Source organism: Plasmodium relictum (assembly GCF_900005765.1).
Source record: "Plasmodium relictum strain SGS1 genome assembly, chromosome: 1".
NCBI classification, from domain to species: Eukaryota; Apicomplexa; class Aconoidasida; order Haemosporida; family Plasmodiidae; genus Plasmodium; species Plasmodium relictum.
The window spans coordinates 578,209-597,239 of record NC_041679.1 but is presented as its reverse complement, the minus strand read 5'-3'; the positions used below and the strand labels follow the sequence as shown (position 1 = coordinate 597,239).

Sequence of the window (19,031 nt, the reverse complement as noted above, 5' to 3'; positions counted from 1 at the left end):
AAGCATTTCTAAATTATATTTACAATTTATGTAAAAATATAAATTATCTTATAAATAAAGTATTTCTAAATGCTTGTTCGACTTTAATTCGTCAAAATAATACCTTTCTTATAAATTTAAAGTAATAATTAGTAAAGAAGAAAAAAAAATTCTTTTAATTTAAAAATAATTTATTTTGCCATATTTTAATTTTTTATCTTGTTTAGAAAAAGAAAAATATATTTAAAAGAAAGTATAAAAGTACTGTTCGTAGGGGAAAATAGGTAATTCTAATTTACAACAAAAAAAAAAATTGTTAAACGATATTTATTTTTTTTATTTTATAGTTTTATTTACTCTAACTTTGAGTACCTTTTTATTTATCTTTTCAGTTTATCAATAAAAGACATTATAAGTTCAGAAAAGCTTAAAAAAGTATATAATAAAAATTATACAACTGAAGATAAAAATAATTCTTTATTGCATATAAATAAATTAAAAAATAATAAGAATGAAAAAAAAAAAAGTGAAGAGAATAGTTATGATTTGAAAAATAATAATAAAAATGATTATGCTAATGAAAATAGCTCTTATTACATAAAAAATGAACCATATAATATAGAAAGTACAAATAACAGAAATCAAAATTTAATGAACGAAAAAGATAAGTATAATATATCCAATAATAAATATGTTAACGGTATAAAAAATATTAATAAAGATAAGGAGATAATTTTAAATAATCAAATAAAATGTGCAAATATTAAAAAAAATAATTTAAAAGAAATGGACATAAACAAAAAGGAAATAAAAAATTTACCAATGAATAATAATCCTAATGATATAATAATGTATTGATATATTTTATTTTGAAAAAAAAATTATTATATATAATTATTTTAAATGGTTCTTTTATTTTATTTTTTTTATATATTTGTTTTTAGAAATAATTCAGACAATAAAGGATGCTCTATGATATATGTATCGTAAAAAAAAATATATATTACTTTAAATAATCATTTTATATACAACGCTATTTTTATTTTTTATTTTTTTTTTCTCCTTTTCCTTATTTAATAAATATTTAATTATCTTTTTATGTAGATTAAGAAATTATATAAAATGTTTAAAAAAAATTTCAAAATTAGAAGAAAAGCTATTTACACATATTTTGAAAACATGGTTGTAGAAGAGGTATATAGAAAAGTATATAAATAATCATATATTTATATAAAATAAATAAAATTATACAAATATAAGTTTAATTACTTATATATATATATTTTTTTTTTATTAAAGGATCAAAAAATATATCATTTGATTACTTATCTACTAAATTATTATTGTAGTGTAGTTAAATTAAATAGTTTCTTTTACAAGTCTCTCAAATCTATTATTTATGTAACATTTTAAATAAGACTAAAATGAAAATATATATAAATAATCAAAAACATAATATTAAAACGAAAAATAAAATGCTTATATTTTTAAACTTTATTATATATATATATATTTATTTATTTATTTATTTATTAAAATTTTTACACAGGATTATAGATTATCAAAAGATGAAGACAAAAAAGTTAAAACATTTATATAAAGTGACAATTTCCATAAACAAATTAAAAGATTAAATTATCTTAAATTTATCCTATTTTTTTTTTTTTTTTAGAAATATTTTTTAATTGAGATATATTTGTTATGTATGCTTCAGATTAAAAATATAACCAATGTTATAAGAAGTTATAATTGTGAACTAAAAATTTTACATAAATGTTTATTTAAAAATAATTTCTTCTTTTCTTTTATGTAATAATAAAAATAAAATAAGGAAAAAATATAAAATATAAAGTAAAAGTATAGACAAATGGAAAATTATTATTTTGTCTGTAAAATTGAGTTGTTAATATAAAAATATAATTTATTTTTTTTTTTTTTTTTTAAGATCATATTTATCAAAATTTTTAGGTTTAAATAAAAATAATTCCATTAATTACTTTTGTAATTTTAATAATATAAAAGCAAAAAAAATGAATAGGTAAGAAAAAAAAAATAAGAAAAAAAAATTATAAAATAATTTTCTATAAAATTAACAACTAAAAGAAAAAGATTCTTACAACAAAATAAACAAACACATCTATTTGATTTTTATACAAATCAAAAATATATATTTTTTTTAATTAAATAACTTCATATATATTATTTTTTTTTTTTTCCCTTTTTTTCTATAGAAACTTAACTAAAAAACAAAGTAGTTGATATAAGAAAATAATATAATATAATATAATTTATATATATATAATAATTTATCAATTATGATATATTTTAATCTTATAAATATATTTTTTTTTTTTTTTAAATTTTATATTCAACTAGTCATTTTATATAAATGGAGTGATCACATAAAAATAAGAACAAATTTATTGTACCATTCTATATATAAAACTGATAAACTAGAAGTAATAAAATAGACATAGACATACATATATACATACATATATATATAATATATTCCTATTATTTACTTATTTTTTCATTATATTTTAATCTTTTTTTTTTTTTTAAAGTTTAATATAAAGGGCATTTTTCAATTACCCTATGAACTTTTTTTTAAGTAATTTTATAAAATTACAAAAGAGTGTAAAAATAAAAGTGAAATAGACTCTAGATAAAAAAAAAAAAAATTAAAGTATAAAATAAATTTCTTTCCTTTTTTTTTTTCAAATAATTATTTATAAATTCATTTTTCCAGTGATTTAATTGAAGAAAACCATAATGGAAAGAGGTTAAAACAAAAACTTATGCTTGAGGTTAAAAAAATTTATTCAAAATATAGCTTCCTAGATAATGAAAATGAAATAAAGGAATCTTTTGAAGTGCAAATAAAAAGTAAGAAGTAAAATAAAGTTTATATATCAAAAGAAAAAAATAATTAAATAATTATTATGCATATAATAGATATAATAATCTCATCGACCATTAAGTAAATATATTATAAATATCTATAATCCATTAAAGGATTAAATACATATATATGTGTATATATGTATTAATATATTATTTAAAAAATAAATAATAAAAGATGTGTATATAAAAAATCTTTATGAAAATAAAATTAGCTATATAGATTTAATCTTATAACAAAAAAATTTAATGAAATGTGTCAACATGATTTTTTCTTTTTCTTCTTGTGTGAAACTATCATGTTATTTTTGTAACTAAAAAAAAAAAATTATAATAAAAAATTTATATAAATGACTATTCATTATTAGGAAATTGTGCTTTCAAATATAATAGCATTTTAAAGAAAATGAGTTATCTTTTAAGAAGCAGAAATAACTTAATTATTAATAGTTCAAATGTTTTTGAGAATAAGCCTTTACGTATAGAAATTAGCAACTTTTATAAAATAAAAAATTATAATATAGAATTTCCTCCAAATGAATCAAATAGTGAAGAAGAAAATTTAAGTGATAATGAATATCTAAAAATAAAAAAACAAATAAGAAAACGTCATAATGATATGCATGGTGATCAATCTGTTTCCTATTGTGATTCAGGTTTCTCAAAAGAAAAAAGTTTTTTTGGAAATACATCAAAATTAAAAAGAAATTTAGAAATAGATAGAAGCGTTATTGCCTCTGATTATCAGATTAACAAAAAAAGTTTTGCAGAACTACAAGATAAAATAGAAGAAGATAAAGAAGAGGAATATGAAAATAGTACAGACATATTTAATGATAATCCATCTTCTGACGAATTAAGCGAGGATGTTTTAAATATGATCAGAAAAAAATATGATGAAAAAAAGTCAAAGAATTTAAAAATTAAAAAAAATCAATATTTGTTAGAAGATAGTGATGTTTCATCAGAAGTATCAAAACAAAGATACAAGAAAGATAAGAATAATACAAAAAAAATTATACAATCAAATAACATATCTACCCAATGTCCATTCTCTGAAAATGATAATCATATATGTAGTAATATTGATAAAGAAGACTTAAATTTAATAATGCAAAATTCAATAAATAATTATAATTGTGCTTTATCAAAAAAAATTTTAATTCAAGGAAAGATTTTTATTACATTTGATAGTATATATTTTATTTCTCTTTTTAATGTTCTTTTTTTTAAAAATTCTGTGATAAGGATAAAGTATAAAGATATAAAATCAGTAGAAAAATTAACAGTCCTTCATTTCATTCCTAATTCACTTAAAATAATTACAAAATATAAAACGTTTATATTTATGTCATTTGTACATAGAGATCATGCATATGATTTGATAACTGATATGGTTAAAGAGAATAGAAACACAAAAGAAATTCCTAAAAAAGGAATAGTATTTCATATAAGAGAAGATAAAGATGATGATGATTATAATTCCAATTCAGAAGAAAGTAAAAATGAATATAAATTTAGAGATAAAATAAAATGTTTAAAAAGGGAAGAACTATTTCCTAAATTAGATAATGAAGAAAACCGCTTACATATAGAAACAAGAAATGGATATTTAGAATTGAATATTGATATAGAAGAAAAACAAATTTTAGAACTAAATAATTACGTAAATTGTAAGAAGCACATAAATAGCTTATATGTTAATAAAAACTTTAAAAATATTTTTTTAGAATTATTTGCAAAATTTGATAATGATAATCCTTTGGTAAGAACTGTTTTAGATAAAAAAGCAACAGATTTATCTTATGATAAATTTGAAAGTCTAGATAAAATTTTTCAAAAAAAAAAATGCTTAAAATATGAATCCATTTATAACATATTATTGTTTGATGACGGTAAAAAAATTTTCGGATTACCAGAAAGATCTAATGTAAAGGAAATTATAAATTTTTTCTTTTTTAAAAATATTATATCTATTCAAAAATCAAATATTTTACTGTGTAAAGTCCCATTAGCTGGATGTTTTCGTACAATAATTACAATAAACATAAATAATTTAGAAGAAATAAGTAATTCAACACAAATTGATTTTTTATATGATATAGAATTTCTTAAAAGTACCTTTTTTAAAAGTAAAATCGAAGGTAATACTTTACCAAAATTAGAAGAAACTGTTATAAGTTTAAAAGAATATACTGAAAATTCTATTTACAAAAAATTTAACAAAAATAAAATTAAAAAAAAAGATATATTAATAGATGATAAAAATTATGGAATTCAAAAAGCTTTAGTTTCTCCTCATTCAAGTAATGATAATATTAATAAAAATTCTAAAATGATGAAATTAGATGATCAATTCACATATTTAGAAACTCATTTTAAGTGGTTAAATGATCTTTCATATCATAGAGGCGGTAAAAAACATACATATATATATTATATAAATATTTTCACTTTTAATTCATATATATATATATTACATGTACTTTATTATAATTAAATATTTTTTTCATTTTTTTTTTTTTTTTCTCAGCTATTCTTACTGTTTTAATATCAGTATTCTTATATTTACTTTATGAAATAATAAATCGCTAAAATTTTACTTTTGAAAGAATAGTCATTTATAAAAATATTTGTATATTCACTTTTAGAATATTTGTAAAAAATTAGTTAAAATATTTGTAATAAATAAAATTTGTATTGTCTTCCTTCTTAAAAAAATTTACTTGTAAATTTTTTCTTTTTTTTTTTTTTTTGTTATTATTTACCATATGTTTTCTAATTCTGGAATTTTTTTTTTTATTTATATATCTTATTATTTAAGTATACCTTATTTTTATTATTTTTGTAAATTAATGTTTTATAATATTAAAAAAAAAAAAATAATAAAATAGTATTCATTTTTACTTTTTGTTTTTTGTCTATTGATATAAAATATATGTATATGCTTATATATATATATATATCCATTTTGTTCCTTTTATTTTAAAATATACTCATTTTTTTGTTTTTTAGAATACTTGTTTTGTAATATATTATCATTTATGTCATATATTCATAAATATATAAAAAAAAAAAAAATAGTTAATAAAATAATTAAAAACCCATAATTAAAATATAATATTTTAAATACCAATTTAAATTTTTTTATTAATTAAAAATATAAACGTACTTCTGTAGAATATGAGAAAAATAAAAAAAAAAAATAGAAAAATTGTAATATTTTATTTTTATAATTTAAAAAAAATAAAAAATACGAAATGTAATAATTTTTTTTTTAACAATTTTACAAGTAAAATATAAAGAGAAAATGTTCATAACTTTAAATTGAAATAATTGTTTTTAAAAAGGACAAAAATACTTCAAGTAAATAAATAAATAAATATATATATATATTGAATAGTGTATTTATTATATATATATTAAAATATTCATGTTAAATAAATATAAAAATAAATATTACTTTATTATTAAAAAAATATAATGAAAAAAATATTTTCTGTTAAATATTTTGCTAGAAAATAGGTGAAATTTATGAGATATATAAAATTCACTAAGAATACGAAACAATTTTACGTAATATTTTACCCATAAATTTTAATTTAGACATTTTAAAAAAAAATATTGTAGATAATCTTAATTAAAATAATATATTCTATTTTAATTTAAAAAAAAAAAAAATAAATAATAATAATAAATATTAATAAAAAGTAATTTTCTATTTTTTTTTAATTATTATATTTTATTTTTATTCATATAAATAATATCAAATTATTTTTTTTTTTTTTTTACGAAAAGTAGTCAAAAAAAGAAAAATATCGTTTTTTTTCTTTTTTCTTTATTCCTCTTTTTTTCTTTTTTTTTTTTTCTGTAATAAGCCATAAGAAAATTATGGAAATTTTTTATAGAGATTAATAAAGAACATCTTTAAGAAATTGTAATATTTTTATTCTTCATTTTATAATTTTTGTAATTATTTATAAATTAGTTATAATTTAATTGTATCTAGAATATATTTATATATACTTCTTTTTCATTATTTTGTCTATATTTGTATGTATATATATTATATATAATTTTTAATTTTTTATATAACTTGAAATGCCTAGAGAAATTATAACATTACAATGTGGTCAGTGTGGAAACCAAATAGGTGTTGAATTTTGGAAACAATTATGTAATGAACATAATATTGATCAAGAAGGAATATTAAAAAATAATAATTTTTTAAATGAAGATAGAAAAGATATATTTTTTTATCAAGCAGATGATGAGCATTTCATACCAAGAGCACTTTTGTTTGATTTAGAACCTCGTGTTATAAATAGTATACAGACTAGTGAATATAGAAATTTATATAATCCTGAAAATATGTTCATATCAAAAGAGGGAGGTGGTGCTGGGAATAATTGGGGATGTGGATATAGTCAAGGACATAAAGTTGAAGAAGAAATTATTGATATGATTGATAGAGAAGTTGATAATAGTGATAACTTAGAAGGATTCATTTTGTCTCATTCAATTGCAGGAGGTACTGGTAGTGGAATGGGTAGTTATTTATTAGAATTACTTAATGATAATTATTCAAAAAAAATGATTCAGACTTTTTCTGTTTTCCCATTATTAACTAATGAAAGTAGTGATGTTGTTGTTCAACCTTATAATAGCATTCTAACACTAAAAAGACTTATACTAAGTACTGACAGCGTTGTTGTTATCGATAATACTTCTCTAAATAGAATATTTGTTGATAAATTAAAATTAAATAACCCTACATTTCAACAAACGAATACTATTATTTCTAATGTGATGTCTGCTTCTACTACTACTTTGAGATACCCTGGTAGTATGAATAACGATATGATAAGTTTAATATCCTCTTTAATTATTAATCCTAAATGTCACTTTTTAGTTACTTCATATACTCCTATAACTATTGATAAACATGTTTCTAATGTTCAAAAAACTACTGTTCTAGATGTTATGAAAAGATTATTACACACAAAAAATATCATGGTATCGGTCCCTGTCAGAAGAGGTATGTATATTTCTATTTTGAATATTATTAGAGGAGAAACAGATCCAACACAAGTTCACAAAGGATTACAGAGAATTAGAGACAGGAAATTAGTCAACTTTATTAAATGGAATCCTGCATCAATTCAAGTTACTTTAGCAAAACAATCACCTCATGTTGTTTCTACGCATAAAGTTTGCGGACTTATGATGGCTAATCATACTTCCATTTCAACTTTATTTGAAAGATGTGTTACGCAATTTGATAGACTATTCAAAAGAAGAGCATTTTTAGAAAATTATAAAAAAGAACCTATGTTTTCAAGTGCTGATGGACAAGGGAATTTTGAAGAAATGGAATCATCAAAAGAAATTACACAAAATCTTATTGATGAATATAAAAGTGCAGAAAGAGATGACTATTTTAATCATACCTATTTATAATCATACCAAACAAAGAGAATGTTTTTGTAAATTTATAAATATATTTTAATTTTATATATGCAAATATATTTATTTACTCTACACAAATAAAGAGTAATTACATTGAAATTATATGCATAATATTAATTTTATATATAACATAAATATAATTTTTAATTTTTCTAAAATAGACAATTTCTTTTATTTATTTATTTTTAATATACGTATATGTGCTAAGTCTTTTTTTTTTTTTTTTAAATACATTCAATTTCTTATCTTTTCATTTTTTTTTTTTTTTACTTGATATTTTATTTTTCTTTTGATGAAAACTTAAGAATTTATACATTATATATATATATATATATATATATATTTTTAACTATATATTTTTAACGTTTTAATTTTTTTTAAATAAAAAAAAAACAAAGTGATGAATTAAATCATCTTATTTTTTGTTTTAAAATTTTTTTTTTAAATTATTTATAGAAAATTATGTTCTATTTACTAAACGGACTGTTTAAAAAACTTTTTTATTAAAAAAAAAAAAAAAAAATTATGCCTAATATATAAAAATATATGTTTAAGTGTGTTTAAAAAAAAAAAAATTACCACATACAGCCAGTTGGTGGCAATAAAGTAGATGGATATACATAATCTTTTGAATTTAATTCACATGGAAGAATATAAGGATCATCGTATTCAATTCCCTTACTAGTAATTTTAACAATTTGAATTTTATTTGATGAAGTAGCATCTCTAAAATATAAAATCCTTAAACATTCATTTAATAAATTACGTGCTTCTTGTTCAGTCATGTTATCTTTATAATTATTTCTTAATAATGTTAGAGCAAAATAACGACCATATCCAGTAGTCATATAATCTCCACAAAATTGAGTACCATGCATATCAACAAAACCAATATACAGATCATTTTTATCTATAATTTTATATTCTTCATCATTTTTTTTTTCTGAATATAATAAAATATTTTCATCATTATCATCATATTCTTGAGAATTAATTCCTGCTATAATAATTGTATTAAATAATGGATCAATTCTATTTTTTCTATTATAAAATATTCTACTTACATAAGAATGGTAATATTTAGGTTTATGTACGTCATATTTACTTTTTCTTTCTGTAACATTATTCACATTAACACGTGTTAATAATTCATATATATATTGAGCATCTGCCAGTTCTCCACTAAAACTCATTACTGTTTTATTATTTATTTTAAATATTCTTTCAACATTCTGAAATTTTGCATAGCTACCGTAACTTGCTGAAATTCAACAAAATAAAAACAAATTATATATATTTATATTTAAATAGGTTAATATATGTATAAATAAAAGCACACCAAAAAAAAAAAAGAGAAAAGTATAATACTTAAGACCTCATAAAACATATATGCCATTCATATAAATTTTTTGAAATTTCATTTTACCTTTCCTATCTGCAGCTATCATTATTCCATTTTGGTATTTCAAAGCAATTACTGATGTTCCTGTTACTATTGGCCCTAAAGTCATTTTTTTTTTTTTTTTTTTTAATTTTATCTAATTTTTTTATATGTATGAAATACTTTGATTAAATATGTATAAAAAATAATTTTTGATATAATAATGTATATATTCAAAACTCAAAATAGTATTTTTGCTTATTTTTTTTATTTCATTATTTAAAAAAATCATATAAAATATATTTATCCTAACATATTTTACTTTTATAAATATACAAATATATATATGTACATATCTGCATTTTTTTTTTTAAAATGTAATATTTTTCTTATTTTTGTAAAAATAATACACAATATTTGAAACTTTCAATAAATTATTAATGTGTACTATTTAGTAATTTTTTTTTTTTTAACTATTTTTTTCTTTCTTTTAATAAAAAGAAAAAATTTTCCTTAAATATTTAACTTTATCTTTATATATATATATGATGATTACATTTTCTGATAATCATGAAATACCATATAAAATACTTAATAAAAAAAAAAAAATTTACATAAATATTTATCCAACGATGAAAAAAAAAAAAAAAAATACTTCATTTTTAGTATCTCTAAAGCATTAATGAAAGTATTGTTATGAATAAAAGTAGTTGTTCTTTTAGCATATATTGAAAAAACTAAATAGCTATTACTCTTTTTTTATGAATATATTTCCCTTTTAAAGAATAAACGCACTATATAGTATTATAAATAACAATTTTAAAAGAACATTGTGTCTATTAAAAAACACTATTTTATAATTAAAAAAGTAAAAATGATGAATCATGTAAATATCTCATAAAAAAAAAAAATAGTGGAGATTTTATAAATATTTTTCCTTTTTTCTACTTATCTAATAAATATTCATAAAAAATAAGAGCTATTCTTAAATGTAAATAACTTTTAAAAAGAATAAGTCAGCAAATATTTCCTTTTTTATTTTATTATTGTATAGAATTTATATTTTCTGAAATAAACACAAACTTTATGAGTATTGAAAATAGGTAAAAATTTCTTTCAAAATTTTTATTTTACTACTATTTATTTACTTTATCAAATAAAAGAATTATGTTCGAAGTTTTACATAAAATATATATATATATATATATATATATATATATATATATATATATATATATATATAATTATAAAGATGAAAAAATAAAAATATACGTATACATTATTACTTCTACGAACAGTTAAAACGAATAGAGAAAACAAATGTATTTTTTCTTCTTTCCTTTTTAAAAAGTTATTGGATATCATATTTCATTTTTTTTTATAGGTGTAAATTTATGTACTACAATAAAAAAAACTTTTTTAGGACATCTATGCATTAAAAGAATTCCAAAGTTTTTTAGGGGGTATAAAAGAAAAATGAGGATACATAGAACAATAAAGTTTAATGTTTTTTTTTTTTTTTTTAAATAATAAAAATATTTGACAATTAAAAAGGAATATAAAATTTTAAAATTCTCTTTCAAAGCCTATCACTATTTTAAATATTTAGTCTTTACCGTGATATTCTTAATTTAAAAAGTATTTTTTTTTTTTTTTCTTAATTGATATATTTTATATTAAAATATTCTATACTCTCTAAAATATGTTTCCTTCTTTTACTTTTAATATGCTTTTTATTAAAAAAAATATTCTTTAAAATTTATGTATTCTTTCTTTTTAAAATATAAAATATATACATGTATTCAAAATTTTTTTATTTTTACAGTATATTTTTTCTTTTTTATAGGATTATTTATTTTAAAAAATTATTTCTTTTAAATATATTAATTTTCTAATAATCATAATACAAATGTATGTTCCTTTCTTAATCTGCTATATTTTACTCAGGAAAATTAAAAAAGTAATTCCTATTCATATATATTCTTAACAAAAAAAAAGAAATTTTTATTTTTTTTTGTATTTTTTTAAAATTTGCCTCCTCAGGGTCACTATAATGATAACAAGGTAATATAAATTTGACCTTTTAGTTTTCTTCAAAATTTATTTTAGTTTTTTTTTTTTTTTCATCATAGGAGGTTCAACCATAAAAATGGAAGGATCAATAAAAAAAAAAAAAAAGAAAAAAAAAAAAAAATATTATTTACATATATGTAAGAAAAATAAAAACAAAAAAAACAAAAAAACAAAAAAAAAAAAATAAAGAGGTGCACTAAGTTATTTAAGTGTGATACCTCTTTTTATGCATATGTATAACAAAAAAAAAAAAAATTAATTCTAATAGTGTTTAAAGTGATTTAATATATTCCAATTTTTAGAGAATATAATTTTCTTTCAAAAGTATAATAAACATTTATATTAAAATATTTTCATTACACATAAGAACATTAATGAATAATGAAGTATTATATTAATAGTAAAAAATAAAAGCATATATATATTTAAATTTACATTATATATATTTAAATATATGTTATTTATATTAACCAATTTTTTTTTTTTTTTTTTTTGTGATATATATATTTTTTTTAAAATGGAATAAAAAAATGTTATAGATTCTTTTTTTTCTCTATTGATACATTTATATAAAAAAAAAAAAAAAAATTAAAATATTTAAATAAAATGAAGCAAAATAAAATAGAATTAATGTAAAAAATATTTGATGTATAAATCATTTCATTTGTTTTAATTTGTTATAAATTATTCCAAAAACTTTTTAAATACTTATTTTTTTTTTAAAGAATTTTTATATAATTAAAATTTACTTTATAATTATTATTATAAAAATATTTAAAAAAAACTTTTTTTGAAACTTTTTTGTTTTTTTTTTTTTAAATTGTTATGGCACATTAAAAATATATTTTACTTTTAGAACTTTCTTTTTTTTTTAAAAATACATTATAATTTTTAGTACTTTTACATGTATATATATATTTCTTTAAAAAAAAATTATTAGATCTATGTTTTTATAAAAAAAGAAAATATAATGATTAATGATTCATCGGATGATAACTCATCATCCAGTGATATGAATGAAAAAAAGAGGAAGCACAAGAAGCATAATTATTACGAAAAAAAAAAGAAAAGAAAAAGAAAAAGTGTTTCCTCTTCAGATGAATCAATAATATCAAATGAGAAAAGGAAGAGTAATAAATATTATAGTAGTGATGAATCAGAAGAGTTAAATAGAAAAAAAAGAAAGAAAAAAGAAAGAAAAAAAAAAAAAGAAAAAAAAAAAAAAAAAAGGAAAAAAAAAAAAAAGAAGAAACTATTACTGTTAAAGAATTAAAAAAGGAAAGGGAAAATTTAATGAAAAGACATTTTAATTACACTGACGAATGTAATCCATTTGGTGATAATACATTATCAACTCCATTTGTTTGGAAACTAAAAAATAAATATGAAAAAATAAAAAATGACAATAAAGTAAAATTAACTACTAATACTTTATTAGAAAATTCTATTTCTAAAATTAGTGAAATTGAAGAAGTTAAAAAAAGAAGAGAAGAAAGAGAAAAAGAAAGATCACTTTTAGAGGATTATAAACTTCAGTTAGAAAAACAAAGAAATCAAATTAACATTAAAGAATACAAAGAAAAAGAACAAATTTTTTTTATCAATCAAGAAATCCAATCATCTAATCATAGAATTAGTCATAATATTGTTCAACCAGTAGATATATTTAGGATGGCCATCAAAATTATAAATGATGAAGAAATTCAAAATATTTATCATTCTTATTTTAAGTTTCCTTTTTATAATATTCTTGAAGGTAAAGGAAAAATTAAAAAAAAAAAAAAGAAAAGAAACTTGATTTTATAAGCATTCATTTCCAAAAAAAAGGAAATATATATATATATTTATTAATGATGATAAAAAAAAAAAAAAAATTGCACATTTGTTAGAACAGAACCAAAGATGTGTTGAATCTTTATTATCTGAAATAATAACATAATGTTAATATGTATTTATTTTATTTTCACTTTTATCTTCCATTTTATTTTCACTTTTATCTTCTATTTTATTTTCATTTTTACTTCTATATTATCTTTAGGCTTAAAAGAAACGGATTTAGAAAATTGTGGAAAGCAAATAAAATTACATATGTTACATGATAAAATATTTAATGAAGAAAAATATCAGAAGTATTGGGAATCTCTTTTATACTTTTCTGGATTTTATTTAGATAATCTGAATAATGATTTAAATCATAAAGATGAGGATGAAAAAACCAGCAAAAAAATTGAATCATTTTTTGAAAACAAGAATTTTGATGAACTAACAATATTTGAAGAAAAGATTAAAAAAAAAATAGTTAGTGATGATTGTAATTTTGATGTAAACTATTGGAATAGTGTTTTACTAAAAATTCCTTATTTTAAATCAAAATATATTCTAGATGATTTTCATAAAAAATTATGTGATCGCATTTCTATTAACAATGAAAATACTTATTTATCTCATAAGTACGTTATAAAAAAAAAAATATATATATATATTTGTAGTATGTTAATTTATATTACTATGCAATTAATTCACTTACTGTTTATAATGTTTAAGTAAATAGTAAACTAAAAAATTGCTAAATTAATTAATACAGTTTTTATTTTAAAATTAAAATTATTTTTTCTTTAATTTTAATGGAAAAAAAATTGTTTTACAAAATTTTATATTAATACAATATATAAAACACCTATTTATCTATTTATTTATATCAAATAATAATTTCTATCAATCAATCTCTATCCATTTATATATACATATATATATACATATATATATATATATATATATACATATATATATATATATATATATATATATATATATATATACATATATACATATATATATATATATATATATGTATATTTATTTTCCATATTTTAGGGTATCACAAAATAATGAGAAAAATGATATAATAAAAAAAGAAGAAGAAAAAAGTATAAAGAATACATTCGAATGTAAAAGTCCACTTTTATTTTCATTAGAATCATTTGAAGGTGATGACATTTATATATATAATTCTGAAGAAGAATTAGAAGAAAGAAAAAAAATAAATGAAGAAATTTTAAGTAAATTAAAAAAGAAAGATAGTAATAGTGAAAAAATAAATGATATTGATGAAGAAGATATCATAAATAAATTTTATAAAAAAGATAAAGAAATTTATGATAATTTTGTAAGAAGAGAAAAAAAAAAAGGAATAAAAGATGAAATAATAATGAAAGATATATCTCTAAATGCAATAGCTAATTCATTAAAGTGTTCATTATTTGTTACAAGAAAACCTTTATATTTTAATAGGATTAAAACATCATTTGATTGGAACAAATATAATAAAACTCATTATGATTATGAAAATACTCCACCTAAATATATATGTGGGTATAAGTTTAATATTTTTTATACAAACTTGTTAAATAAAAAAAAACCACCTACCTGGAAATTACAACAGACTGATGATGAAAATAAAGTTCTTATTATTTTTCATGGGGGAGCCCCTTATTTGGATATAGCTTTCAAGATTGTTAATGCTGAATGGTCTTTTGATAAAAATAGAGGATTTAGAAATGTTTTCGATAAAGGGATTTTACAATTATATTTTAATTTTAAAAAAAAGAGATACAGAAGATAAAAAAAAAAAAAACTTTTAATTTTTTTTTTTCTTTTTTATAATCTTCTCCTTTAAAAAAAATTATTATATATATATATATATATATATATATATATAACAACCGAACTACTATATACTGTTTTTATATATTCATATTTTTTTTTAAATTTTTTAGTATTTTAAGAGTTTTATTTAAATATCTTTTTATTTCATCCATTTTTCTTAATAAAATGAGAAAATAAAAATCATAAAAATTAAAATATATATTTTTACATATATAGATAATTGTTTTTGTTTTTTTTTTTTTTTATATAATTTCATATTTTGCAAATTCTTTTTAATGTTTCATATATTATAAAATGTAGATATTAAAAAAAAAAAAAAAAAACTATTTTCATAATGATTAAAACTTTTAAATTTATACATATTCAGAATATTTAAATTAAAAATATATTTTTTTAAATTTTGTTAAATTATATTATGAGATAAAATATTTATTTCAAATATATTTATATATATAACTTTTTTTTTTTTTAATTATATAGCAGAAAAAAAAAAAAAATAAATAAAATAATAAGGATAAAAAAAAACTCTTTTTTTTAAAAAATTGTTCTATGAATGAATTAATCATTATATATCAAATAAAAGATTAAATAAAATAAAAAAATATATAGATACAAAAATATAAATTACTTTTATATTATAAATCAATAAAATTTTATTAAATGTAACATACATAAAAATAGAAAAAATTATGTTGAATAATAATATAAATCATCTAGATGATAAAAAGAAAAAAATATATGAAGAATTTTCAAAAGTCCATAAAACGAAATATAAAGTTAATAAGAAAACAAACGTAGGAAAAATTAATTCAGATAATAATACCATTCCTTATACAGAAAATGAAAATTTAAAGCAAAATAATATTTCTACAATGGCAACTAAAAATAATTATATAAATAATAATCAATATTGTAGTGGTAATATTTTATTTAATGATACTTATAATGATAATGAAAAAAATAATTCAAATTTTGTCAAATATAAAAATGTTTACAACAATAGTATAGGATATAACAATTTAAATCATAAGAAAAGAAAATTTAGTAATTATAAAAATTCAAGTAATAATTTACAAAATATAATAATAAACAAAAATATAAAAACAATATTGAACAGTAACTCCTCGGATAAAAATTATACAGAAATAGATAACATAAAATATTCAAATAAAAAAGGAAATAAATTTTCTCAATCATATATACAACAAAGCAAAAAATATTCTAATTATTTCTTAAATAACAACTCTAATCATAAAAATATGAGCTTAATACCAATGAATAATTCTACAAATATAAATTCATTAAAAAAAAATAAAAGTCTTTATAGTAAAAATCTTATATGTAACAACACAAACTACAAAAATAATAATAATCTTTATTCAACCACTCAAGTTATAAATCAAAAACCTGAGTTTGATAACTCATATAACGTAGAAAATTGTGAAGATAATGATAAATATATTAAAAAAAGTATAAATATAAATAAAAATATTAATAGAAGTGGCAAAAATGTTATTTCTAGTAATAATAATAGTAACAACACTTGTAATGATAAAGAAATAATTCATAACAAAAATAACTTAATTGATACAAATTACTTATCTAAAAATGAGATGCATAATAATATACTAGAAGAATACTCAGAAACAGATGAAGAAAAAAATATTATAAAAGAAGATGAAATTATTAATAGCGAAAAAAAATATGAAAAGAATAACTTATCAGAATTTAACATAAATAGAAATGATAAATATGAGAAATACAAAAAATATATAAATCAAAAGAAATACGACACTTTAAAAGAATCTATTGAATATTTTAGAAATAGAAAATTAAGAGAAGAAGAAGAATGTAATTCAGACATCAGTGAAATAAATATTGAAGAAAATTCAAAAAACCAAAATAATAGCATTTGTAATGTATGTAAAGAAAAAGATTATATATACAAATGCCCATATTGTGAAATTAGGTCCTGTTCTTTAATCTGTTCAAAAAATCATAAAAAAATATTTAATTGTAAAAATAAATTAAAAAAAAATTTTAAAATTAAAAATATTGGAAAGTTTGATTTTGATGAATCAATTTTACATAAAGATTTCTTATATTTACAAAATGTTATAAATATTGTTGAAAGTAATTATAAGTTTATAAAGGTTAAAGAAAATGAAACAACTAAAATATGGTTAGTTTTTAATAAAAAGTTAAAAAATATATTAAAAAAAAGAGAAATAATTTTATTAAAAGCTCCTATATATACGAAATTACATAAAGAAAATAAAACATATATCTTTAATAATGTTATACACTGGATGGTTAAAATCACTTTTGCAAACAGCAATATGCTAATAACAGAAGATAATATTAATGAAAATTCTACCTTTTTAGAATTAATTAATTCAATGTGTAGCAAAATAGAAACATTAGAAAAAAAAATAAATATTTATTTGAAGAACTTAGATGCAATACACATTTCTTTGTTTGATAATTTAAAAATTCAAAAGAAAGAAGAAAAAAAATTTCATTCTATAAATCAAACTATTTATGAAGCATTATATGGAAAATCCTTTTATGAATACCCTCATTTTATTTTGGAAATTTTCTATAATGATAATAACATACCTATCACAAATCCTATATATATTAGTACGAAAAGTAAAAGTATAATAAAAAAAAATACAATTAAAGATAATAATGTAAATGAAAATGAAAATGAAAATGAAAATGAAAATATAAATGAAAATGAAAATGATAATATAAATGAAAATGAAAATGAAAATGAAAATATAAATGAAAATGAAAATGATAATATAAATGAAAATGAAAATGAAAATGATAATATAAATGAAAATGAAAATGATAATATAAATGAAAATGAAAATGATAATATAAATGAAAATGAAAATGATAATATAAATGAAAATGAAAATATAGATAAAAAAAGAAAATGAATATAAAAAAGGAAATTAGGAAAAACATAGAAATTAAAAAGAGAACAAGAAAAAGAACGAATACAAAAATGGAAATTAAAATAAAAAAAAAAATTTTTAACAAATAAAAGACTAATAATAAAGAAAATTATGGAATTTGAAATAATAAGTTTATTATGCTTATATATATGAAGTCATTAGAGAACTTAAAAATAAAATAAATTTTAAAATGGAAAAAAGAAACTGTTTAAAATTTCATTAGTTTTAAGTATAAGGAATATAAGAACATATTTTCATATATTTATAAGGTTCTTAGTAACTCATTTTGTTTTATTTTTTTTTTCTTTAAATCCAATGACTAATTTGTATTATAATTAATATGATATTTTTATTTATATATCTTTAAGTCATCTCAAATTAAAAGTTTTTTCATTATATCTTGTTCTATTTTTGTATATTTTTCTTAAATTTATCATTATGTTTAGTTTATTATTTTTTTTTTTTTTAATTTTAGTACATTTTTAATAATATAAAAAAACCTTTTAAAAATTAAAATTAATATAGAAAAGTATTTTTCAATATTTACATTTCATATTTAAGTAAGAATAATTAAAAATTAAAAATTAAAAATA

At 17.3% G+C, this 19,031-nt stretch overlaps 5 protein-coding genes and 1 non-coding gene across 6 annotated transcripts; 5 read left to right on the top strand and 1 right to left on the bottom strand.

The window, feature by feature from the left end:
* Nucleotides 1-3,289: 3,289 nt before the first annotated feature.
* Nucleotides 3,290-5,383, top strand: PRELSG_0114300 (conserved Plasmodium protein, unknown function; the record flags this gene model as incomplete). The annotated part of the gene is made up of 1 exon (XM_028679445.1): nt 3,290-5,383. The coding sequence occupies one exon, from the start codon at nt 3,290-3,292 to the stop codon at nt 5,381-5,383; it is 2,094 nt and encodes a 697-aa protein (XP_028531502.1).
* A 1,601-nt stretch (nt 5,384-6,984) lies between these two features.
* g-tub (tubulin gamma chain, putative) lies at nt 6,985-8,343 on the top strand (the record flags this gene model as incomplete). Its single annotated transcript, XM_028679433.1, has 1 exon — nt 6,985-8,343. The coding sequence occupies one exon, from the start codon at nt 6,985-6,987 to the stop codon at nt 8,341-8,343; it is 1,359 nt and encodes a 452-aa protein (XP_028531501.1).
* Nucleotides 8,344-8,927: 584 nt separating this feature from the next.
* On the bottom strand, nt 8,928-9,863 carry PRELSG_0114100 (proteasome subunit beta type-4, putative; the record flags this gene model as incomplete). Its single annotated transcript, XM_028679422.1, has 2 exons — nt 8,928-9,613; nt 9,779-9,863. The coding sequence occupies 2 exons, from the start codon at nt 9,861-9,863 to the stop codon at nt 8,928-8,930; spliced, it is 771 nt and encodes a 256-aa protein (XP_028531500.1).
* A 3,236-nt stretch (nt 9,864-13,099) lies between these two features.
* Nucleotides 13,100-15,428, top strand: PRELSG_0113900 (cactin homolog, putative; the record flags this gene model as incomplete). The annotated part of the gene is made up of 3 exons (XM_028679411.1): nt 13,100-13,562; nt 13,845-14,256; nt 14,681-15,428. 3 exons carry the CDS (start codon nt 13,100-13,102, stop codon nt 15,426-15,428), a joined length of 1,623 nt encoding a protein of 540 aa, XP_028531499.1.
* On the top strand, nt 13,656-13,736 carry PRELSG_0114000. Its single transcript, XR_003699254.1, has one exon. It is a non-coding gene; the product is annotated as a small nucleolar RNA snoR06 (small nucleolar RNA).
* A 733-nt stretch (nt 15,429-16,161) lies between the features above and the next one.
* Nucleotides 16,162-18,420, top strand: PRELSG_0113800 (conserved Plasmodium protein, unknown function; the record flags this gene model as incomplete). Its single annotated transcript, XM_028679400.1, has 1 exon — nt 16,162-18,420. One exon carries the CDS (start codon nt 16,162-16,164, stop codon nt 18,418-18,420), a length of 2,259 nt encoding a protein of 752 aa, XP_028531498.1.
* Nucleotides 18,421-19,031: the final 611 nt, after the last annotated feature.